This window comes from Neopsephotus bourkii, unplaced genomic scaffold (genome assembly GCF_033783945.1).
Source record: "Neopsephotus bourkii isolate Nb327-2 ecotype Australia unplaced genomic scaffold, CSIRO-AGI_Nbou_v1 NB_659, whole genome shotgun sequence".
NCBI lineage: Eukaryota > Metazoa > Chordata > Aves > Psittaciformes > Psittacidae > Neopsephotus > Neopsephotus bourkii.
Genome location: NW_026901158.1, coordinates 6,081,077 through 6,107,419, shown reverse-complemented (window position 1 = coordinate 6,107,419; position 26,343 = coordinate 6,081,077). Strand labels below are relative to the sequence as shown.

At 45.3% G+C, this 26,343-nt stretch overlaps 1 protein-coding gene across 22 annotated transcripts in view; it reads right to left on the bottom strand.

Moving 5' to 3' along the window:
* Positions 1 to 25,679, bottom strand: part of DNM1 (dynamin 1) — a 64,137-nt gene extending 38,458 nt beyond the window's left edge. For 16 of the 22 annotated variants that reach the window (XR_009725340.1, XR_009725341.1, XM_061352884.1 and 13 more), the window contains exons 1-6: positions 25,346 to 25,678; positions 3,950 to 4,023; positions 2,670 to 2,819; positions 1,434 to 1,637; positions 1,098 to 1,196; positions 237 to 397 (exon numbers count right to left, since the gene is read on the bottom strand). Coding sequence is in view for 14 of the 22 variants with exons in the window: in XM_061352884.1 (XP_061208868.1) it covers positions 237 to 397; positions 1,098 to 1,196; positions 1,434 to 1,637; positions 2,670 to 2,819; positions 3,950 to 4,023; positions 25,346 to 25,506 (849 nt within the window). In the remaining 8 variants the exon portion in view is untranslated. Of the gene's footprint in view, positions 1 to 236; positions 398 to 1,097; positions 1,197 to 1,433; positions 1,638 to 2,669; positions 2,820 to 3,949; positions 4,024 to 25,345 lie in introns of all 22 variants that reach the window. The other 6 variants (XR_009725344.1, XR_009725347.1, XR_009725342.1 and 3 more) reach the window with 1 other exon arrangement.
* Between the last annotated feature and the right edge of the window lie 664 nt (positions 25,680 to 26,343).

Genomic DNA, 26,343 nt, shown 5'->3' with positions numbered 1-26,343 from the left:
TTTTAGCTTAACCAGAAAGACTTCTGATAGTGCAGATGTGCCAACTACTGATTTTGCACCAGTGTTACTGAGAGCATAAAGCAGTGCTCTCCCTCTGGTGTGTAAGCTCCATAATTAACCTTAATGTTTCTCACTGTATATCAATATTCATACAAGTCAGGCACTTCTATCTGAGAAGAGCCTTGATGGCCATTCCTATGACAGAGGGGACAGCAGTTCTTAACTGTTGACAGTACCTGGTTCAATACTTTCTGCAGGTAGGGGGTTCCCATGCGATCAGCCATGTGTCTGTAGGCCGGGTGGGAGAGAAAGAATTTCCTTTCTGCAGCCAGAGCTGCTTGAATATCCTTTTTGCCATCAATGTCCTTCTGACTTCTGTTCACTACACCAATATAACCTGTAAGAGCACGGTTAACAGATCAGATGGTTGCAAAGATGAGAACGCAAATGGGACTCAGACTAAGAAGGAAGTTACCCAGCTGGCAACACTGCAACAGGGGAATTCTAGTAGCAACATGTTATTAGGAACTAATTGGAAGAGTTTCAAACTAGCATTTCCTCTGAATGGCCCAGGCTCTAATGGTTAGGGATGCAGGACAAAAATGACTGTGCAACTAAGAATTAGCTTTTTTATTAAGTTTTTCCCCAGGCACAAAGCATATCCTATTCTCATTCATTTTTGTTAAAATCCTTAGGATAGGTACTTCACTATGGCTACCACAGCACGTACCACAGTGCAAAATTATTTCATCTGATATACTGTAGCAATTGCATTCTAGATAAAAGATGAGGAGTCTTTTAGACAGGAGTTCCCTTTTTTTTTGCAGCTTGCCTTAGTAAAAGCAAAGGGAAAGTAAAGATAAGACCATAAGGTTGTGCTTCTGCTAGGACTACATAGCTAAGTACAAATACCTAAGGAGCTGCTATCAGCAGTCCAGTCCCTGACTTTTCTCAGTTCCAGATTAGAACAGAAATGGCTTAACCACAAGTTGTGACAGATACTGCAGGAAGGGGATGCACTGGAGGAAGAGGATGAGGCCAGGACACCTCACACAGGGAAAACAGAGGAAGGAAATCATGAATATGAGGAAACATACCTCTGCGAAGTGGAAGCAATTTATTTTCTAATACATCTCGTGCATCAGTGCCTTCATCCATAAGATCCAGCTTAGTGATGACTCCAATAGTGCGCTGCCCTAAGGAAAAAAAGAGACATACTTGATCAAGCAAACAACTTAATATTTTCACCTGCTTACAAAGCTTACAGGCTGCCCAAACTGACTACTCACACTACCACCTCTCAGAAGAATGTGTGTTGGTGAAGATACAACCCAAGACAACAGACAGGAGCTCATACCTACTGGGCTAATCACAGCCAAAAGGTAAAGGGAAAAATGAGGCTACTATTCAGTAATGTCATCTTAAATACTTACCTTGAGGGTCCACTTCCTTTGCAATCTTCAGAGCATCAGAATTGGCCAAATCAGAGTTGGCTGGAGATACTGCCAGGATGAGGCAATTCTCTTTGGTGACAAACTGCATGAGCATATCTCGGATCTGAAACTCAATGTCAGGGGGCTGGTCCCCTACTGGGACTTTGGTCATACCCGGTAGATCCACCAAGGTCAGGTTCAGGACTAGATACAGGAAACAGAAGACAGCACAAGGGAGAGTTGAGATAAGCATGTTCTGGTCTGTAAGTAAACACCTGTAGCTTTAGTGTCTCAAATATATCACAGGCATAACAGATGCACACAGCTTTCCAATTCTGTTACTGCTCAGTAAAATCTTGTTGCTATTGTTACAAGTTGTGATTGTCAATGTCATCACCTTTCCTTTCAAATTACTTGTTTCCACCCTAATCAGGAAAACTGTCCTCAAAGCCCTTCCATATAGACGATACTGAACAGGAAGGAACAATAGTACAGGGTTTTTTCCCACTTTATAGCAAAGTCTGGACATTCAGAAGGACTGGTTCCACACATTAAGAGTTGTCCCCAGTATTGAAGAACTCAGTCCTGCCACCCTTATTCAAGGGAGGTTACTTCAAAGTCAGCTGGGCCTTCTCCTGCAGGACTACAATATGCAGACCTGTAACTCTGTCTTGAGAGAAAACACACAGCACTGAGATGCTGCCTTCCAAAATGCCCGAAGAGTTGCTCACATTTAAAGAGATGGCCAATCTGGGACTATGTCACTCCCTTGTTTGCCCAGAATTCTTCCACTGAAATCAGCAGAATTTGACATAGGCACTACTCAGAAGGAACTACACAAGGTACATATTTACATGTAAACAGAAGTGCTCTTCAAGAAAGCTACTCTCCCCATTTCTCTTTTATTTGTTGTTCCATTTATTTGCCCTGTAAAGCAGTATCAGACAGCAGCTCTTCAATGCAATGCCCATACTGATGGAAAAGAACAACCTCAGGAAAAACCTTCTGCACAGCTATCAGTTGTTTCTCCCAGCAGTCAGATCCTTGAGCTGGCAGACAAACCTCTTTTAGCAGTATGTCCAGGGCTAATGGTTTGACATAGCACGGCCCAGCACATGGAGATTAAAGTCAAAGTCAAGCACACTCTCCATTTCACCTCTGCTCTATGTCTATTTCGTGACAAAGCACCAGCCTGCCTCATATATCTGCTGACTCAGATGCTGCATTAGGACTCACCATGGGGAGAGTAGACTCGAAGATTGATGGGCACAGGGGAAATCCCTTTGTTGGAGCCAGTAACACGATCTGTTTCAGCCTCAATCTCCAAACGGACCTCCTCAAAATCAGTGAATTTCTTTCCTTTGCAGTGTAGGAACTCGCCATATTCTATTTAAACAGAAGCAGAGAGTCAGAAATAGTCACCAGGGTCAGAGGAACACTCAGAGTGTAATGAAAACATCATGTCCCTAAGCAGAACAAAACAAAACCACAGTTGAAGGGATGAAATCTGACTAGAGCCTTTCCCACTAGGACCTGCAGGTTGGCACATTATCTAATCAAAATCAAAGAACTCAGTTGAGCCCTACACCTTCACAGTTCAGCTTCTGCCTCAGCAGAGATGGATCCTCACTTGTTTTCATTCAAGTAATAACCCAAGACATTCCCTGGTAATACGAAACAATCCTAGCATGCACCTCCTGCAGCAGTGACTTGCACAGCTCCTGTGGGAGGTATCTTGGTACAGGAAAATTTAGCCTAGTTCTGTGTTGAAGTGCTGGTGTAAATAACAGCCTCTTTACATAATGAGAACAGACTCAAGAGTAAAATACTTCAGACCTTCTCTTCACATGGTTCTGAGCTGGCTGCTGGTTGGGGTTTTTTGTGTGTGTCAGTCCTTGACTAGGCTAACCAATCCAAGAACCCTCTGCTTCCATTTCAAAACCTCCTAAAAGCCAAATTGTGTCCTTACAAGGCAGGAGGACTGCTGTGCATAGATCAAGTTCACCTGACAAGAGGAAAAGACTTGCCATCTCCTGGATGAGATCTTAAGGGGAATAGTAATGAAAATATGCTGCAAGTAAGTAGCAAAATCAGTGAACTGCCCAAAAAAGCAGCCACACAACTCTGCAGCCTTTCTTCTGCGCATCCCAGCATTCTCACACTGGGGTTTTCAGGACATTAAGTCACCTCACCCCCTTATTTCAGTAGATTATCAGCAGGGTGATCTGCTTCTTAGGCCTTAAACTCCATCACAACTGCAAAGGACAGGTGTGGTAAGTGTATGCATGGAGCCTTGCCTAAGAAGTTAGCACAAAGACCCCAAGAAGCATTTTGCTTCTGAACACTTCATGCATCATATATTACACAGGTACAACCAAAAACCACCCGCAGGCCATTTTCACTGGGGAAAATCCTAATTTCTTTCACAAACACGCACACTGAGCACTGCCATTGATCAAGTAAGACCTTTCTTAGACAGCAATCCAGCTGGATACGCAGGGAAGGTGCTCACTTACCTGTGCTGGCATTTACCAGCTGCAGGACCAGCGGGCGCCTGGTTACGATGCCAGATCCACGTGGCAGAAAATCCCTGAAATGAACCAGGAAGTTTGATGAGTGAACGATTGCTTCCTTCCCTTTTCACAGCTGCTCTGCCTCTACAAGCATAGATTCCAACAGGAACTATCAGTCACAAATAACAGTTTAAGGCACTAAAAACCAAGTGCCCCTCCTCAAGGAGGATGGGAGCTTGTTTTGAAGCAGCTTATACTCACAGCACATTCCTTCTAATCCTGTAACAGCAGTAGCTCCTTCAGATGAAATTCCAAGTTAACCAACAAGCTCATTTAATGAAGCTTTGGAAAAAACAATCTCTTTTATTAGAAAGAAAAGAAGTTGAAGCAGAGCCCCAAAACCAGTGTGGCTCTTTTTAACAATATACAGTTGCCCAAACTACAACAAAATCCCCCATCCCCTGCTCTTTGGGGCTTCAGAAGACACCACATTGCTCCAGCATGCAAGCACCATATGACACATCTTAAAGAATAAAGAGCAGCCAAAGGCTTGCCTCTACCCAGGGTTTCTCTTGGCTAACTACTCTAGACATAAGTATTGCCAAGGCAAAAGCAATAGCAGCTTCCTTCTATATTCACAAGAATCCCGAGTTTTTGTGTACTTCAGGACATTTCAAAGGAAGGAAACCCTTCAGCATCCTTCCCCAAATGCTGACTTTGCAGCCACAGCCAACAAGTTCTCCTTTACTTTCGCTATTTCCAAAGCCAAGCACTTTGAGTACACTGAGACAAGATTTCAGTTATTGATCTCCAACTTGCAGTATCAAATCCTGCTTTACTGTAGGAAAAGCACCACCTGCACTTACAAGCATGAGCTCTCCAGGGATTAAGATTCCACTCATGTTGTGCTCCATGATTTCCTGAAGCTTTATGCTTTAACCAAAATCCTGATTTCTCTGCTGTCCTTGTCACAACTACTAAGGCAAAAACTCAAGACAAAGGCACATGAAAAACCTGTGGGGCACATGGGGTTCAGCATTATAAAAAGAAGCTATTCAATTTCCTGTGTTAACTGAAGTAGTTCCTGGGCTATCGCAAGGGGAAAACACTAAATCCTCGCAGAAGGCAAGACAACCAATCCATCAGACAAATTCAGTCACCTAAATCAATAACCTTAGTGCTGCTGCTTTAGTTCTGAGTGACAATACACACAATCTGATCGCTAGCATCAGCCAGTGGATGTGCACTCTTATCCACGTGCTATTGGGAGGTACATGCTGTTAAGTTCCAAGTTCTCTCTGCACTCGACTCCTATTAAGAGTTGCAGACAGAAAGCTTCATAAAACCCCCACAGCTGATGCAGGATCACCCCATATTTCCTACTCTTTACTTCCCTTCCCTCTACAGTCTTTTGGACAAATTCCTCCTCCTACTCTAGCCTTTCCAATCAGACACTAAAAAGTATAGATTAGTAAATACTGTGACAAGCTAGCTGGGCATCAAGCAGAAGGCAGTGCATAGGAGTATTGCCTGCCCTCTTGCAGTAGGCATAATAAACTGCTTGTCTTAGTGGAACTACAACAGCAGAGCATGTGTAGAATGGGCAACATGCTCAACACAAGTTTGGAGTACATTTGGGAGCCGGGGGAAAAAAACCCACACAAAGTGATGAAACTAAGCCAGAATCAGGGAAACAACAGACAAGAATAGAACCACCACATGCCAGGTGACTTGGGCAGATGGGAGCAGAAGGGTTAGATAAACCAGCTTCCTCAGCACATCTGCACCGTAGCAAGGCTGGCAGAGGAAATGGATAGATGGAATAGAGCTTCAGAGGTAACACTCTATAGGGCTCCAAGTGCTGGCACAACAAGGATAGCAGGGATTCCCCTTGTAAGACACGGCAGCCTCTAGCATGACACCAAAAGCAATCTCATTACATACATCACTATTCAAGACTTTGTGCCTGAAATAGGTTATTCAATTAGGTTTGAGGACACAAACACCATGGTTTCCTTCTCCACTTCGATCCTTAAAAACTGGAAAGTACTTGTTTTATTGTAACACACATAAGTGGCATGGCATTTGATTTCCTATGCTTTTAAGCAGGAATATCACTGTGCCAGTTCTTCAGGCAAGGCTTTATGCAGAAAGCACAGCAAAATAACAGCTAAAATAGAGCAGCTGTATTCAGGGTATATAAATACTTGACTTGCTTGTATCTTTCTTGATTAGCTATTGACTCAAAATTCCCTATCAATATATTGGAAGCCTTATTTATACATGTCTCACACATCTTTTATTAACTACTGTCAGAGAGAAAGCATTGAGCTAGGTACGTGTTCGGTCTGAGCAGTGATCTCCTTTCCTAAATCAAGACAACAAAAAGAACCAAGGATGCAAATCCTGATGGGTCTTCAGGCTGGAAAAGTTGCAGCAGGGAAGTGACCTGAAAAGGCATTTATTGTTCCATTTTGCACTGCTCACTTCTGAAACGCTTACACATGTTCTCGACTCGCTACCTCAGGGCAAACCCAATCTCATCATCCCTTCTAGTCTTATTTCTATTTTAGTATGCAGAGCTGCATTAAAGCACAGATTTAGGCTGAAAGCTGCATTAGTAGTGCATAGTAAAAACAAAATATTTGAGGAACAGCAAGTAATCCAACAGTTACTGTAAAACAACATCCAAACAAAACCCAAACCCATTGGAAACACAGTAAGGCAATCGATCCCATGCAATAACACATCTGTGAGCAGGGCACTGGGGACTTCACCTTTCCTTACAAGTGTTTTATATTAAAGCCAAACACTCTGTACAAAGAACTTCATGCATAAGATAACCGGGAGCCCTCCAGAACAAGAAGGTGCTGTTAGTGACACAAAAAGCACATCTGCTCTAGAAACAAGTTTCAGAGCTCATTTACTGACTTGAACAGTCCAAAGGATAAGAAGTTCAAGGTAACAGGGACCAAAGACATTTCCCACTAGACTATAAAACACAGGAGACTGACAAACTGCTTGTATAATTCAACCTATGCTGTATGGAAAAGGAAGGAAACTGCTTGTATAATTCAACATATTGAATGTTATGAATACTAAACATGTATGGAATGCACTGAAAATTAAATGCAATTTTAGCTATAAACACTCGTGAAAGGAAACTGCATTAATGAAGATATGAAGATGTGCATAATCTGAAGCACTTTCTTTTTGGTCATATATTCTAGAAACTTCAGTATGACAGGACAAGAGCAGTTACTGCAGTCCTTTATGTGGCACTACAAATACACTCTTACAAGCCCAGCTCTCAACCCAGCAAGAGCTCAAGTTCAAACCAGAAAGATTACATAGACATGATACCCACACGGAAACTCAGGAGCATATGGCAGTTCACAGGACAGGTAGTGAGGACTCCTGTGCTGTGTTTTATAATGAAGAATATAATGAAGTATAAAAATTAGTTTTATACTAATTTTGCCCTGGTTTATTGAGCCTCACAAATAATTTACTCCTTGTACTGCAGAACTGAAGGGGTTTTGCCCTTTTGCCATCCACTGGTAATCTGTATTTCTGAAAGGACTTTGTGACAGAGCTTTTTCATGCATAATTTGTGTCTTCACTGAAGCTGTAATTAAAGACATTGGCAGCTAAGAACAGAACTGAGTCCTTGGTACCATCTCTTGTTCTAAAACAGAAGACAGATCAAACGCTTCTACCACCACTTACTTTCCTGCCCCCCAAGGAAGCTGGAAGGTTTGTAAAGCTGTTTATACAGGGCTTTGAAGCCCCAATCTAGGACTAGTCTGGATATACCAATACAGCATCCCTGCAGTTATTGTTTGCCAGTCCTTTGAGATTCTTGGATTAGAATGTCCTGGAGAATACAAAGCCTCAATTAAAAAGGCAAACCAGCAGCTTATGAAGACATAAAAGTAGTTGTAAAGAACAGAAGAGTGAACACCACCATCTGATCATTTCATTTCAATTTGATTTCTTCTTAAATATCTACAGACAAATGGGGCATTAAGGGCTGTGATTAATTCCCTGTTTGGATTATATTCATTTCAGAAAAATTAAGATTCACACAGCCTCCACAGTTCCACATGGCTGTTTGGTTTCTTCAATCCACTATTTATTTCCTGTGTTCTGCTGGTGCCCAGGGACAGCAATTCAACCAGAACTGCACTGCACAAAACGCTATGCCAATACACAGCAAGCAAGACAGTTCCTGTCCTTATGGATTTTACTATCTGCTTACAAAGTTTGGAGCTGCTCCTGTTTAAGCTTAGAACCATCTTCACTTCATCTGCCAGTTCTTGTAGTTGATCATTCACACACATCCAGATTGAGTTCTTCATGAGCTCATGATGGCACAGAGCATTATAGGAATCCCAAGCCAACCTGCGGGTATTGGTACCTTTAAGACTCTTCTGATCCTCACATTGATTGTCAAGTAGCTTTCCACTTAGACACTAACCCAAGTTCAGTGCTTCTTCGTAACAGACATCATCTAGTTCTACCAGAAGGTAGAAGTCTGATGCAGAAACTGCCCTTGACAGCACCTTCCTGGTCTCATTGCTCAAGTGACACACAAGTACATTCATAAGCAATTCTGGAACTTGGACATAGGGCAAGAGGAAAAAATTTGTTCTTTCCTTTATCACCCAGTAGGGTCAACAGAAAGGCTGCGTTACAGATTGAGACTCTGCTTTCCTGCTGACTTCGTGGCCTCTATAAGCTCTTATCTTCCCTGAACCAAAGCACTTCTCAAACAAAAAAGCCAGACAGGCCAACATGAAGAGCAAGCATTTAAAAGCAGGTGCATTATGAACAACAGCACCCACAAACCTGCTATTCTGCTTTATCCTGCCCTTAGGACACCAGTCCTTCAAACTCAGTCCTGTGGTCAGTCTCATTCCCAGGTAGTCACGTTTCTTTCCATTGAGGTTAACACTTTTAGGCTCAGAAGTTTAAGCCAGGGGATTAGTGTTATTTACCTACCATTCTCCACAGCACAACTGTGTGTCTAGTCTTGACCCACAGTGAAAGAAAGCAATTCCATAAGCACTTGGTATAATATTTCTTAGGCTGTAATTGGTACTGGTCACACAATGGATACATATAGAACTAAAGATCTATTGTAAGTACACCACATTCCAGCATACTGGCAATATTATTGTGCACAATGATGCATTATACAAGAATACAATCGTGAAAAATAAAGACAGGCAATAGTTCATGAGTGTAATCATAATATACATGTTACCAGAAACAATGCAATTCAAGAGAAGGCTTCCCACTGCCTTGTACCTTGAGTTCCTACTGACAGCAGCTCAAAGGGAGGTTAACACTATTGTGCTGGCTTGGGACACTTGCCTTGGTAAGCTGTTCTGGCATTCAGACAGTATCTCCAGCACCTAGCCATTTGTCCCCAGTGTAGCAATCTAGAGCAGTTACCAAGAAAGCAAAACTCCTCTCAAGTTTGGGAGTTCTGCCGTACATAAGGTGAGCTCTTGGAGACTCTCTTACAAACTTCACAGGTGCTGTCTGAGCAGGACAAAGCACAAATGCCAGTGTAAGCTGGAGTAATTTAGAGCATTTGACTGGATAACTTGCAAACAAGTGTCAGAGGAGAGAGATCATGAACTAGAAAGTAATTTCTGAAGCTTGCACCTTCTATTCCCCAGTCTGCCTTGAGTTCTTCTGTTCCCTTGCACAGCACTGCAGTTGATACCAGCACAGGTCCCCAGCAAAGATGAAGGGTACACTGCCTACAATACCTTTATTGTAGGCACTGTGGTTTTCAAACATGAAAGGACAGCAATTATATTAATTCACTGTAACAAAAAAGCATAGAAATAGGGTTTATTACCTGTTCATGCATACGTACTGCTCCAGAACTAACACTAAGAATCATCTTTCTGTTTTGTTTCCTCTGTCTGTTTTACAGCTGACCAAGACATATGATCCAGAGCATCTTTTTGCATGTTCCTGCATCTTTTTCCCCATACTGTGCTCTCACCTTATCCAAAGGCAAAGTAGCATACACAGAGTTAACATGAAGTAAATGAAGCCACATTAACAACCTACATTTACTACAAAAGGCAACATTTCAGAAGCCATCATGACCCCACATCACAGGCTTTGCCAAAAAGACAAGAAACCTTTCAGGAGACTGCCCCCTCCAAGGGAATCGAGCTCCATAGAAAAGTGCAGGGCTGGCTCTTTGGAAGCCTACAGACAGCAAGTCTGGCAAGTCAAGGCCAGTTCCTCGTGAACACACATAATGGTGAGGTTTGTTTCACTGACATTTGGGACTAAATGATGTGCCACGGAGACGCAGCAGCTGAATGAGCTCCCACCTCAGCCACAGGGCTTGTCTTATCATCAGGACACAGCACGATTACTTGGCCACTGATCTAGATATACAGAGGTGACAGTCTATGCCCTGGGTCACCTTAGTAATTTCTGGTAAAGCATAAACCTTCTTTCCCACAGAACAGGATAAGCCTTCTGTTACGGAAATGCACTGTCACATTTATGTGTTCCTGTGGGTCTCTGGGAGGACCCAAATGCCTTGAACATCAAAAGTGTTAATCAAAAAATGTGTTTCCTCCACTCAGAACCCATTTGTTGAGCCAAGTGTGGGCTGAGGGGGTCAGACAACTAGAAAGGAGATACGTGCAATGCTCTCTCACATCACTGGTGCTGCAGTGGCCGTGTTCAGACTTCAGCCTGCAGCACTTCTGCAAACGCTGCTACAGCAAAAAGGACAGTGCAGAGCAGTTTCTGCACAAACACTTGGTCAGGAACAGCTCTCTTCCCCCCTACCCCTGCCAGAGCTCACTAAATTCTGCTTTTCCAGCTTATCTCTGACTGTACAGACTGGTTCCCAGGAGCCACTGCAGTCAGTGCTTCTCATTCCCTCTTTCCGCATGTCCCTCCTTTCTATTTCAGTCCCTCTCCTGCGTATGCCTCTGTGCAGGTCTCAGCAGTGGGATAAGATAAGAAGTTTCTCTATATTTATTTTGATTTGAATCCTTTGGGCTGATTTTTCTCTTTCACACACCAAAAGTCTGGAAGAGAGCTGCGTGCATTATGCCAAGTCACGGCTGCACTGGAGCCTCTGCGCACAAGTTAATCTGATGCAGAACTACAGAGCTTCGTGGCTGTACTGTTCCACAGGGCAAAAGACATCCAACGAGGTCAAAAGGATTCTTACACTTGAGGTATTACACTTTCATTTAATGGTCTGTGGGTCTGCCAGCTCACAGAGTAAAGCAGCACAGCGTAGAGTTTGCCCCAGGGATTTCTGTATGGCTACAGCAATCTACCAGCTTTATGTTTGGTAGATCTTACAGCAGGATCTGCCCTGACTTTTGAGGTGCACTATGGATCTATTTAGATACCTGAAATAAGGCAGAGAGGTTGCTGCTACATTCTTGATGCACAAACCCATAACCAAGGGTTACCGCATCTGATCACCTCTGGCTGCGTTACAAGGCATAAACCAGGCATTTCTGCTACAGCTGCACTCCATCCCTGACTCAGTTTACACAACATGGACTGAAGTGCCTGAATAGAGTGAGGGGAGACGAAAGATGAGCAACTGGAATTTCTCTCCATCAGAGAAGGTTACACAGCTCCCACACTACATTTGTAGGCTCTATTTGTAGAAGGGGAAGAAAACAGACAAGGAATTAACCTTGGGAAGAGGCTCAGACACACAAAGGTGTTACCGTTTTTGCCAGTTTTTCATGGTTTGCTTTCCTTTTATCTAGGAACCTCAGGTTTCCCTCCCAGGGTCATTGCTGGGGCCTATCTTGAGCACATGAGTCTGTAATACAGAGGTGATGATCAGCCCTTTTGAATAACCAGCACCAGGGTCTGGTATCCATTCAGACTCAGCACTACAGACCACCCGAGCAGTGTCCAAGGCCAGGTTGGACAGGCCTTGGAGCAACCTGGTCTAGTGGAAGGTGTCCCTGCCTTTGGCAGGGGATTGGAACTGAATCAGCTTTAAGGTCCTTTCTAACCCAATCCAATCTGTGATCCTGTGATACTGTTCTTCTTTGAACCTGTTTCAGCAGTATCTGTATTCATGCTTTGGTTTCTTCTCTGATTTCATGAGATTAACTTTCATTTTAGAAAGACAGGTTTCAAAATCAGCCCCAGCCACAGGACTTCAGGTGCTGGAACCTTCTGAAAGCTGTACACCAAATACAACAGGAAATACAGTCGTTTCACCAGCAAGCACCACCTGAAGCCTGTTTGAAAGATCTCAGCTTCCCTCAGTCCTTGCAGACACCACAAAGAGGTCTCAGGTCTTGCCTACAAGAAGGGATGCTGAAGTATGAACACAGTTTATCACCTTAGCCATCCTAACCATAATGTCTGGGCAGGATACACAGGTACAGGCCTCCCTTCTGGCTGAGTGATCAAGGCTAAATTCTTTGCTTTTAAGTGCTATGGGGGACTGTGACCCTGGGAATCCTGGCACACGACAACAGGGTCTTGTGTCAGCCCCACTGAGGAAGCCTGCAATGGGACCAGATTGGATCCACGTCCTTCTTTCCCTATCACTGACTAGACAGATAATCCCTTCATGGGCTGCTGCTCTATAACTGCAGTGCAGCCAATCCAATCTGAGAGCCCAAACCAGGCCCAGGGGGTTAATTCCCCTCCCACTTCCCTACAGCATGGTGAAATCTACTTGTCTCCATAGAAACCAATCAGTTTGATGTCCACGCAGCTCCTGCATCCCTCACTACTGTGCATCAGCCCCAAGCTGCTAAGGTTGAGAGATTTTAAGCAAGTCACTAGAGCTTTAAGTCAAGAGTTTGCAGGAGAAACTAGAGGCACTCCTGGCATACAGAAACACCCTGCACAAGATGTCATTTGCTTCAGTTCATCTCTGCTATGAGAGAATTGGGAATATCCTTTCCCTCCTCCATTTTGAGGGTTGACTTATCTGCCAGATCCCTCCCTGCAGATGGATTAGCCCAGAACACGTGAGGATGTAGACCACAAATGGGAAAGGAAAGCACTCCAACTCCTCAAGGGCACTTGTGAGCCAGTTTCCCCCTGGTACTTTTGCAGACAACAACTGTAAAGGGATTTTCTTGTTTGGAACTCAGCATTTCACTGCAGAGGATTATTCAGAGTGGTAGAGCCTCCAGTGCACTGCCTGATCTCAAAAAGTCACTGCCCATTATAGCAATGCTGCATTGACCCTGGGCTGCACTGCTGGGGGAGGAAAGTCTTGAGAGAGTGGAAAACTGCAGCACTGCTGCTGTGCAGCTTCCTCTGGGATCTTTTGGGTAATGAAAACTGAAGTCCTGGCTCTTGCCTTGGGATATCAAGGTAAAGAGTAACACAGCACTGATTCTACGTGACAGGATGGGGAACTCAAGGAAATAAGCAGCCTTCTGGATCCCAAATGGATGCAGCAATAAGGATTAAGGATTACATGTTTGTGGAAAATGCAGCTTTGATTTCAAGAATTACAATCCCAGGGAAACGTGGCTGTAGTTCACTTTTAATACACAAACATAACACCAGATCTGGGTGGCAGTACCAGGATTCCAGGGAAAAGCAACAGCACTGCCTGGGTCCAGAGGCCTCCAGAGACACAGGTATAAGAAATGTTGCACTAGTGTGATGTATTCTCTGCCCCGGAAGTTGTAAACCAGACCTTTCTGCTTGCTTTGCTGATTTTTCACCATCATAGCAGGAGAGCAAGCTTTCCTTTTGCTCCTTCTAAAGGATGGATGCCCTGGCAAAAAAATGTCACATAGATTTGTATCTGCAGAATCTGCCTGCAACTTCCAGGCAGCTTCCTCAACACCCTAAAGCATCAGATTAGTCCAGTCCTGATGGCTGTAGTGGAGAAGCACAGTTAGTTACAGCCATAAAGGTAAACCCATGACCCAGCATCTTTGCTTGCCTTGCTCTCAAGCTGCACTGATCTGTCATAATACTGCAGTAACACAGCTCTTCTTTGGCACAAACCAACCTACAGACAAATCCTGCCTTTGCCATACCAGAAGGGTTGCAGCCCTGAAAACCACGACTTATACAGCACCTGCAGCTTGAGCTGGGGGAAAACAAAAGGGTAAGCTGTACACAAACACTGGGAATGACTGATGGGAAAGCACAGCCACAATAACACCCCAGGATTAACTACACTAAGACCCATGAGCAACAGGCTGACCTTGCTATTTCCCACCAGCAGTGTCTTAATCTGTCCTAGCTCTCTGGAGTCAGGCTGCAGTGAGTCTCGAATAAGGGCTGTCCAGCAGTAAAGGCTCTCCTATGTTCAGGGATACCTCTAACTGTGCAGCAGTAACATATTCAAGGTATTCATCACATACAGACTCTAGATGAAAAAGGGGTTATCCCCACTGTTGCCCTTCTCTCCTTCAGAGAAGGAAACCAGGTACAGCGCCAAACTTAAGGACACCAAAGTCATGGTAACTGTCAGCTTCAATTTCTTGTCAAAACTCCACCACCTCTGGAGTCATGGTATTTGCTGCAAGACCCAAGAGAAGAACAAACATAGCTCAAGGCACATTCCATCAGTGCAGTATGACACTTCCTGCACTCCCAGACAGCCCTGTGTGCTAGAAAAGGAGACAGCCTCCCCAGAGGTTGAATGCCATAAAGGGTCCAGACAACTGAAAGAGTTCATTGGGAAAGGCCAAATCACTTTGAGCCCACTAATACAAACCCAAGAGGAAGCTGTATGAGGAAAGGAGATAACACCTCAAGCCATGATGCGCTATGAGTGACCAGACATGGGTGACGAGTTTATAAAATTGAATGCATATACCCTGATAACTTATGTTGGGTCAGTGGTAAGATGCAGTGTCATGGACTGGGAGGGAGGCTATTTCCCTCCAGCAGGGCAGAGTTCTGTGGGGTAACCGAGTTATGCTGCACTCCAGCATCCTGATCAAACTGTCCCAGGTGCATGGTTGTCCTGCAGAGGGAATTTCAGATGCCAGCTTCTCTCTCCCTGCCTAGATAAGTATGCAGGAACAGTGCCAGGCTCCTGGCGATGCACTGCACCTCTGCAGTTTTAGATATAATTAGGATAACCCTGGCTGGAAACCCAGTGCAGAGGCACTGCTGCTTCAGCCCTTGAAGTAAAAACAGCACATGACTACTCAACGCCTCTAGTGCAAAGTCAGAGGCATTAAACTCTACTTCAAAAAACACACAAGCCATCTCCATTATACCAGAATGAAAGCTGGATCAATAGTCCCCAAAGACATGAGAGTTGGACCTCCTAGCTGGTTCCAGTGTTTCTGCCAGAGTCCTTTTGACCAACCACAAACCTCACGTCCCAGGAACATTTTCCTCTGGTCAAGAGTAGCACTGACCACAGGAGATGACAAAAGGGCATGTTTATTACAGATACACATCTACAGCATTTCTAAGGGAGCCTATGTCTTCATAGACAGCTTTCAAGGGCTTAAATTCAGAAAGCAGAGAAGGGTCAAAATTAGTGTTGCCTATTAATGGGCACTCCAAATCTACAGCAAAATTGTGGCACAATGAGTTGGACAATCAGGCCACAGTCTTCAGTCTTCCATTCCTTTCCCTGTTTCCAACAGGGAAAGGGTATTTCCCTCCCCTGGTATTTTCCCTTCACCCCTTCAAACCAATACACTTATTTCTAACAACATTTGCTTTTGCCTGTCCAGGTATCCAGCTTGACTTCAACTTTGTCCAAACAGAAGATGGCAAAATATCAAGTGATAATGCACTGCTTCACTTGTTCTTTTGCAGTGAGTATTCTTTAAATACTATTCTTTCAATAGTCTATACAAATTCATTCAGGAAATAGATCCCTTTCTCTAAGATGGGTTTGGAGTGCCAGGTAGTTTGCAGGCCTGGCATAACAAACACATCTTGAATGAAAAGGCATAAATGGAGTAATGCTTAGGAACAGGAACATCAAAGTAGGACAACCCAGAGGGAAGAAGAATATTGCTAGGACCTCTGCTGAGAGCTGCACTGATGCAGAAGAGGTGACCTGAGCTTCAGCACTGGAGCTGCAGCACCAGCTCTGCAGCGTGACACATGTCATGCACCAGTCCCTCAGGGTATTCCGCATTTTGGTGTTCCAGTCTCCTCCGTACCTCCAGCTATAACCCCACTGCGACAGATCTCCTCTCAAGGCCACCACCACACTTAAACAATTCCCAGCTATTCATAGGGGAGCTTCTATTAAAAGTAAAAGCACAATCAGCTTAAGAAATAGCAAGAGATTACTCAAGAGATCACAGCAGCCTGAAAGAGAGAAAACCCAACACGTGTATTTGAATCAATGGGCCCCATCCTGACGCACAGCAGTGCAAGTTCAGAGTAAATCATAAGCAAGTTAGTAGAGCTAAATACCAGCATAAAAACTGTAAGGGTCAGAGAACTGGGCCAGACCCTACATAACTTACTCTACATTTACACAGGCAAAAGTGGCAAGAAAGCAAAGAGAAGGAACTAAACAAAGACTGCAGGGTTTTTGCCTTTAGGTACCTCCTTCCTTGTTCTAAGGAATTCAGCACAGCCTCCCCCATCCCTGGATCTCTGGTCTCAAAAGAAAAAAGGCAAGTATAGTAGTTTTTTGCTAGTGCTCTCAAGGGTAACTTAGCTCTGCTATAAAAACATTTGCAGATGTTGAAAAGTGAAGACTCAGCATCTGTCGATTTGTGCCCATTGATGCTTTGGGTTTAAACACAGCTGAAAATCTACTCTGAACTATGGCTGCAGTTTATGCTCAGCTTTTACACAGCCCCACAGCAACACTGCCTGGCTCTGCAGCCAAAATACCAGCTATGTCCGCTCTCAGGCATCCCATGTACTACAGTGGCCACTCTTGCACCAGGACAGGATCCCAGGAATTCTCATGTTTCTTACAGTAGTATTAACTCTTCACCCTTCAACACAGCTGCAACTATGGAACCTAAACCCATAAGAAACAGGAAAGGGACTGTTGAAGGGGACTGCTGAGGCAACACATTATTAAAATGGTATTTTTACCACCAAAGACTCCAATTCCCATTTCAGTCACAAGTGAGGTACAGGGTTTATTCCAAACCTCATTTTGTGTAATTTATTGTCTATTACAACTGGAACAAGTATTTTAGCAGAGCTTATAGTTTTAGGACTGAGCTCTGATTTTTAGGAGGGGAAAAGTTGACAACACAGGTCTTAGAAGTTTCTGGATTCTTTATACTTGAGCATTTACAGAGACAGCATCATTTAAAGGAAAAAAATATACCCTCAAATATCCATGTTAGAAATTGCTGGTTTCACTACAAAAGCTACACTGCTCCTCTGTTAGCTGAATTGCTGTGGCCAGGGCTCTAAGAAAAGCCACACAAGTCACAAGACTTGCAGAAAAGTGGCAGAAGCTGGCAAGTTTGCTTCCAGTCAGCAAGACGCAGCTTGAGGAGCTTGCATAACGTCTGCTTCCAAGATGCTCCCAAAAGCATCTTGTGTTGAGCTGCAAGAAGCTACTGACCAGGCACTGAAGCACCATCTCACTTCCATTTGGTTGTGGCTGGGGTTGCCAAAGCTTTCAGAGCATCTAACATGGCAGAGAACAATCAGAGACACTGTTAGATCTCAGACTCTGGGCTCATTCTTCCTCTACTGTGTCTTGAAGAAAAGCACTTCTCTATTATAGTCAGCACCAGCCTAGGAACTGTGACAAGCTTTAAGGTCATAGAGGAAGCAATAGTCAACAACTTCACTGTCTATCTGTCCATCTGTAAGATGATCTAGGAAAACTATTGAGACACTTTACTTGTTATTCAGGTTTTCACTAACCTGACTGAAAACAAGAAGCTGGGCATAAGCACAAAGTTTAATCATTTAAATCTCTAACATTGTGCTCTCAATTGCCAGTCACAATGTTTTCATGCACACTCTTGCCTGCTCCTCAGTAAACACTGAGATGTTGTCTCAGCCCTCTATTCCCAACCACCCCAATATTTACAGCAGTTAGTCCTGAGCAAGACAACCAATTCCCATGACTAAACTCCATCAACTCACTCAAAACCAACCATGATGCATGCTTTAGAAGGATCACAGAGAAACGTAAAGGAGGACAGATAGCTTCTTGGAGCTTTTCAGAACCAGCCCTGCTTGCAGTTTAACCAGACCATCTGGGTGTTTCAAGTCAGTAGGTACAAATCCTAGGGGTCACTCCTCTATAAGGCTGTGATATCCATCCCTGCTCTGAAAGGCTCTGCTCAAAAATGGAAGTGCTACCAGCTCATCTAGTGCAGTTTCTCATATCCCAGTGTTTTCTAAGAATACCATGACTCCTCAAATCCAGTATCTGATCTATGCCAGCAGCCAAAGGTGGCTGCCCCAGTCCCAAAACTCTGCAGAGCAGACATGAGTAACCATCAAACAAAGCTGAATGAACAACTAAAGCTCTTGGCACACCACTTACAGAGAGAAGACAGGTTTTGAGGGCTGAGGCAGACATCACTGTGCCACCCTTGCAGAGTTTTAATTCGTTGTTAGGAGAAAGTTTCCTACTTTACAGTTAACCTTTCCTAGTGTTATTTCAAGTGTCTATTCATGATACACACCTCCATGACATGAACAATCTCTCTATAGATGGAAAACGTGGTACAAAAGAAACTTAGTCATAAAGTAAATTAGTTTCAGGGCTGAGAACAGAACTCTGTTATGAGGCTGAACATGCCCATCTGCCTGTTAGGCACAGTATTTCTTTACCTTGAGCTTTGACTATCAGGATGTGCAAAACCAGGTCTGAGATCAGGAAAGGTTAAGTTTCAAGAGGAATGAGAAGCTGTCCCATCAGTGAGCTGTTTTCCCCTCACACATGACTAGATTTCTTTCTGTTCTGAACTAGATTTTATTTCAGCTCTCCTCCCAACCGGCACTACTCTGACTCATACAGTTACAGATCTCTGAATCCAAGAAGGAAAGCCTTACACCCAAAGTTTTTTTGGTGGTGTATCAAGGAAACACATTCACCCCCTGCATAATACCAGTAACTTTCCTTTCACAGATGCCACCTCAAAGCCATTTCACATTGGGCATACTGGCTGAACACCATGTGCTTCTAGGTGACCTCTTCAGTAAATCTTGTTTTGCCACTCAAATGCACTGCCTGAAACAAACATCTGACTCTTGGCTCACATGGGTGGAGCACACATGGGTTTGCTCTTGTCTAATAAACTCACTGCTCAAGGCATCATAATGAGTTTCACCCCAGCAGCTAGAACACAGCAAGAACCGTTTTCTTGGTTAACTTAGGTTAAGTTGTCAACTTCTTCCATTTCGCCTCAAAAAGTTTCATTTTAAAGATGCCAAGAAATCCTCACTCTGAAGGATTTTTACTCACACTTGTATAAACAGGCTCAAACTTGAAGTGCAAAGTAGGGACATTCAGTAACTCACCAGCTCAGGAAGGGGATTAGCTTCCTGCCTTAGAATAACATTTTCAGAAGCTGCCTCAGTAGGAGGTGCTGCAGACTCCCACACCTTCTATTTAAGTCTAGCAGAGTTCTGCCTGCTCAGAGCATCTGGAGAACATAGGTTCAAGGCCTTGGCTTGGCATCCCCAACTAGGTATTGAACTTTGCCTTCTGAAAACAATCAGGAGCCTTTAAAAATAGAACCCCAATTGCATAATACTGAGCATCGGCTTCCAAAGTGGAGATAAAAGCCAGTTTCCTTTCCCTGGGTAAATTCTGATACGATCTGAGACATGCCATAAGGATGTCTTCCATGTGAATATAAAGCTAGTGGGCAGTTACCAGAAGTGTGAGATCATCACTAAAGAGTTAAGCTGAAGAATAGAGCCAGACAGATAGATCTGCAGAGCAGATCCAACCGCGGCTCCCAGTAGAACAGATATTAGACTTGTATTTATTTGAGCCAACCCATATAACAGTAAGGCAAGTAGTCAGAGGACAAATACAGGCAGACGCTGCTGCATCTACAGACATTATAATTCTGAGATATGGTTTTCCTCCCTCACATCAATCCATGTTACTCCATGTTTTAACTTAATTATGTATCTCCTCCTAGCATTCCTCCTCCCACCAGTGTATGCTCAGAGATTTCTTTTAAGGTAAATTACCTTATCTTGTGGCCTGCTGTACCACATTATTCACTTCCCCCAGTGGTCCAGATTCTCCTCCTTCCCCAGTTAATCAGAAGTGAAAAACCAGATATTTTCTTCACTGAAGACCAAAGGCTTGCTGCCATTTGAAGGACTATTATTTGACCATAATCTGTTTCTCTAAAGAGCAGAATCCTACTCCTGGCTTTTCCACCAGCCTCTGCAACCCTACATAAGTCAGTTCCCAAGCAATGCTTATGTCTTTAACCTGCAAATGTACCACAGGATTTGGTCAGCTCACAGATGTATTTATCATACAACAACTAAAGGTCCATGACTTGCAATTACTCTCTGCTCACACTTTGGGCATGCAACTCTATCTCAAAGCAGATCAAAACAAAATAGAAGAGCAGTATTTAAGAAGCCCTTCTGTGGCCAGAGCAAATGAGTCTATCTTCTTACCCAAATCTGCCACTACAATACTGCATTGACACACAGCACCCCCAGTACAGCAGACATCCTCATCTATATGTAACGTAGCTATGAGTTTTAGAAGACTTAAACCTTCAATTCTCTTCATGGCACTCAAAGCATGTACTACAGCAGAAGCTTGAGCAGATTCAAAGCACAAAGATCATTGACAAAACAGTTTTCCATCTGAACAGGCCAAGTACCTACAACACCGCATGCATCCCTATAGGATCTTTCACTTCTAGATAGTTCCTAAATACTGCTGTTGGTCTCTGGAGGTATTCTGCTGGGGAAGCTTCCCACGACAAACCAAAGTACACGTTATCAAAGGCAACATTCCCTCATCGTATCTTGGGGGTGTAAGTATCTCTAAACGATTGGGGAAGACTGAGATACAAAAATAAGTTGCTATAACAAGTTATTATGCCTGAAGCCAAACTAAGCCCTGTGACTTCAAGATCTGGCTTTGCATTTTCAGTATATGATGCTGCAAGGCAAAACCACAGTTGCAGCACACACTGCCTGGTCTTGTCAAGGCAATTGCTGCAGCACAAGTACCAAGCTTAACAGGTATTTATCCTTACCACTGCCACAGGCATTGCAATGCTGCACTTTACCTGCTTCTTTACTGAAATTTCAGTTTGCTACGAGAGACAAAGTTAATACAACACAATTGAGTTTAGGTCAATTTCCTTCCAGGTAACATACAAACATCAACAAATCCAGCATATACCATTGGAGTCCAATGACAAACTCCTAAGGGCTCCTATCTGGTTTGGGACAAAAAAGCTCCCAAGAGAGAATGTTTCTGGGGTAATGTTCCAGCCTGGGGTCAAGTAAATGCTGATTCACTTCCCACACCTTTGGCACTGTTTTGCTCCCCTGACATAAACGAAATGGCTTCAGCTCCATTCAAGTCCTTCCACCTACTATTCCCAGTCCTTAGTCATTGCCTGCTCAGCAGCCCCCTTAAACCATCTGCTCTCCAGAAGCCAGAGGTGCCTTGTTTTCTCCATGAAGAGCAATGCAACAGTCCTTGCAGGGCTGAAGCAGTGCTCTTCCTTAGATCAGCAAACGAGACCACAAAGTGAATTTACACAACCATCTGAACACAACCCAATGCTTTTGGGTTTGCCTTTTGTAAAGCAGAGATAACAGTAATACTCCCACAAACCCAAAGGCTTGTGTAACAGCACTCAGCTCTTCGAATTTAAAACAAACAAAAACCAAACAAAACACACACTTAAAAGAATCATGGAATGGTTTGGGTTGGAAGGGATCTTAAACATCATCCAGTTCCAACCCCCTGCCACAGACAGGGACACCTTCCACTAAACTAGGTTGCTCCAAACCCCATTTAACCTGCCTTGTATTTGTTAGTTTTCAAATGGTAAAATAAGAGTAGCATGAACATGAATGCCTGTAGAACAGCTTTCAGGGATGTCTCATACATCCCCCTCTCTTCTCAGTCCTTTGGGCTCTCAAGTCAAATTAGCAATCCCACACACTTTGTTCTTTTTATCAGAGCAATTTGGCTGGTACTGCTGTCTGCCCTAAGACCTTCTAATTAAAGAAAGAGGGTAGCAGGGAAGTAACAACACCACAAGAATAGACTAAATGACCCCCAAGAGCCCTTCCAACCTGAGCTATAACCACACCAACAGGAAACACCTGGACCTGACCCAATTAACCTTCCTTGCAGTTCTGGGGCCCAGGATAAACCAGCCTACAAGAGATGTGTCACCTGTTTGCCTTCTACATGGCTGCTCTTGCCTCTTCAGTGATTTTAATCACCATTAGCTGGTATCCCCGTCACCATGCTGAGTCTCCGGCAGCAAAAGCACACATAGCAGCCACACTGACATCTGGTATTATAAATACAGGCTCTGCACTGTTGGGTAATCTGTTAACAGCAGAGTAAGTGACACTGGAAGAGCAATTAGTAGTAACTACTAAGGCATCACGTTCAGGAGGAGAATAAAGATGTGTTTGGTAAGCCATGTAACTACATATTGATTGCAGCCAGCATCCCTCCCCTGTGCAGAGAGGTTTCCAGCATGCGTGGGATACAGTGCAAGGTGCCAGCATCAGCCCCAGACTGAAATCCTGCATTGCCACAGGCCAGGTCTGTCAGTGGGGACAAGCGTGCTGCCCTGCAGCATAAGCATGGCTTGATGGCAATTTGAAAGAAGCCCCGCAGGTATTGAGCAGGGAAACCATCCCCTCTGCTGAAGTGTCCCCATGGAGCACAGCAGTCAGTACCAACTGTATCAGCGTTTGTCCTTGCACATTCCCATCCACTCGGAGAGAAACTCATCAGCACTCACGTTCACTGTGCAGTCAGCAGCTGCTGAGCAATAGCTGCACCACCATCCTGGTATCAAGCTGGAGCAGTGACATATGTCATATCCACACTACAGCAATAGTTCTATTTGTACACAGTAGGTCTACACACAATTCCTTCTGATGCCTATTTAAGACAAGAACCCCTCTCACAATTCCATTGAGGGCCCATGCTTATTCTGGATACTATTCTCATAGCTCCTTATCATGGTTTCCAATACCCACACGAAAAGAAGAGAAACTACACACTATAGCAGAGCCCCAACATTATTATAACACAACTGGGTTTTGCAGCAGATACACATACATTCTGTGGTAAGATGTCTCAAGTTACCAATCTCTAAACCAGCCAGCACTCAAGGGTATCAAATAGAGAAAGACCTCTTCACTCTGACATATCTTCCATTCCCACTCCAATTAGTTCCTGTAAATGCTTCTCTACAGACAGGTCTCAGCTTCTGCTCAGGGGACCCTTCATTATTTCTAATTGTTTCTAAAAGCCACAGCACTATAACTTGCTGCTGGAGAAGGCGACTGATGAGACACAGCGAGGTCACAAGTCCTCCTGGGACAGCAGTCATCAGAAAAGAGACAGAAAACAATTTGAATTCATTTATTTTTCCATCAGGCAAGACAAAATCTCCGGTTCCCAGTTGGAGCAATGGAGACACAGCAAGGATTAACATATTCCCTTCTGTTTGCTTAGTCCGAAAGACAGGGGCAGCAAACCCCAATGCACTGACTGCCCTTCCACAAGCCTGACAGCCACACATTACATATTACGCCACTGCAGCACTGACTGCATAGATGCTCTAGAAAGGATTTACGAGAGGAGGCTGCCAGTGCTTTGAAAGCATGAAAACAGCAGAGCCAACAGGTGAACCTGTTTTGCTCACATACTTCAAGAGACCTATTTCCCCCCTTCTTAGAAAGCTACAGCACAGCAAGCTTCTCCCTTTGGCAGTAGGATTTGTTATTTTCTTCCTGTGTCTATGGACAAATAAGTGGATACTCTATGATCTGAGTGAGGCTCAGTAAACTGTTCCTGCAATGTCCTTCCCTTGGCATGATTCCCAGCATCCCTGGGGGATACCTCTTGGACTGCTGGAAGTTAGCTAGAAAGGATCCCAAACTCTTTGTTAATGCGTATCTAGAGCAAGGAAAAACAGTAATCTTATTCTGACCATGCTTTCTTTGCACCTGATACAATCCCTGTGCTGCCTTTCTACTACAGACAGCACATCTCATACTCGGGTGCTCAAGGCCACCCTTGCACAGGTCCAGAATTTGGGGCTACTTGCAGGGAAACAGGCAATTCATACACACCACAGACCCTTCTGATAGTAGAAAACCTCTGTAAGCCACCTGGCAGCAAACAGCTTAAAAGGAAAAGCAGTGGTGGGGGAAATATATCCAGTAGATGTGGTCACAAAAGCAGTTTGTTGGGAGAGAAAAACCCACGCAAGCATCTGACCAGGTATCACAGCAGTCACAGCTTCTCAGCCAAGTCACCTGCAACCCATGTGCCGCTCATAGCATAACAAAACACCTCGATAAGTAAAACCTGGATATCACTGAATACCATTAATTAACGAGGCCAGAAACAAGCTGAGGAACACCCCCCTTCCCTCCTCAGGTGTTGTGTGTCTACACTGGCACAGATCGCCAGGCAGCACGGGCTGAAATTGACTCAAGTTGCAGATGATGAATGCGAAGGTCACATGAAGGGAAAGCATCAGTATATTGCCTGTCACAAAATGGTAGCACGCGGGGATTTGAGTATATAGGAGGGAAATAACCCAGTCCTTCCTATAGCCTCCCTGCAGCTCCTGACATGGCATCCGCTATGGAGGACAGCGAGGCAGGGCTGCGGGAGGAGGATGGAGAAGATTAAACTTAAACACCACCACCACCCCCCCCGGCAGCTTCCTCCCTCCATTCCTAATGACAACATCCATGTAGCAGAGCCCCGCCGATGGGGATACCCCAGCCCGGCGGCCCCGCACCGAGCCGGGGAGGGGATGGGGCTGGTTCCCACTGACACATCCATCCCCTCCCGTTATGTAACGGCGCGGGTTGGGGGGGGGACACACACGGACACACACACGACACTGCGAAGGTGCTGCAAAGGCGGGAAGACCCCGTTGCGGCGATCCCCCACCACAAACGGGGAGCTCTTCAACGCTGCCCCCCTGCACCTACACCGCAGCGCCCGCGCGTCCTGCAGCGCTGCCCCGCTACCGCACTGCACACGCACCCCGGCGCTGTGCTGGTGTGAGCCGCACTGCCCGCTCTACCCGCACCGCACCGCACCGCCGGTGCGTGCAGCAGCTCTGCCCGCGCACCGCGCTCTCCGCACTGCCCCGAGGCGGCTCTGCCCGCGCACCGCGCTGCCCCTGAGGGGGCTCTGCTCATGTCCCCGTCCCCCCCCCCAAGCCCCAAGCCCAGGGCCCCCCGTTTCTCTCTCACCTCCCGACGAAATTCTCCAGCACGGAGCTCTTGCCGGCGCTCTGCCCCCCCACCACAGCGATCTGCGGCAGGTCGAGGTTGGCGTTTTGCCCGATGGCGGCGAAGGCGTCCTGCAGCCGGTTGACCAGCGGGATGAGATCCTCCATCCCGCGGTTCCCCATGGCTGCGGCGCGGCACCAGTTCCTTCACACAGGCGAACTCACACCGCTCCCTTCCCCGCGCCCTCACCGGCGGCTATCCCGGCTCTCGCTGCCCCGGCCGGTGGGCACCGGCACCCGCTCGCACCCCTCGACCCGCTCGACGCCGCCCGGGCTCGGCTCGACTCGGCTCGGCTCAGCCCGCCCCGCCTGCAGACAGCCACGCGCCGCCGCCAGAGGGCATTAAGAGCGCCGGCGCCGCGCTGCATGCTGGGAGTTGTAGTCCGGGTAGGCTGAGGTGGCAGGGGCAGCCTCCCACAGCCCGCCCTGGCACCGAGATCGGGCCAGCTCGCTTCTCCCGACGCCAGAGCAGCACAGGCTGTCCGCAGGCCTCGAGGTTTGTGTGATGCCATGGCTAATTGACACACTGGTACAGCCCTGGTCAATGCACCAGCATGGCCCAGTCGGTGTGCGTGCTTGGATACCATCCATGGGCCTGCCGAACTGGGTCACTATACTTGCAGAGTTCAGTCTATATCTATGCAGTGCAGTCAACACACAAAGTACGACTGGATGGGGCTTGGAGCAAGCTGCTCTAGTGGAAGGTGTCTCTGCCTGTGGCAATGGGTTGGAACTGAATGAGCTTTAAGGTCCCCTCCAACCCAAACCAGTCTGGGATTCTGTGATTTCGTCAATGTACCTGTATGGTTTGGTTATTGCACCCGCACAGTTTGGTCTTTGCACCCGTATTTGCCTGGTGCAGTTTGCTCTCAGAACCTGTGAAGTTCATTGACCCACTTGCACTGGAGGGCTTTGTGTCAGGACAGCACTCACAGAACTGCCAGAATACCAAAACCACTT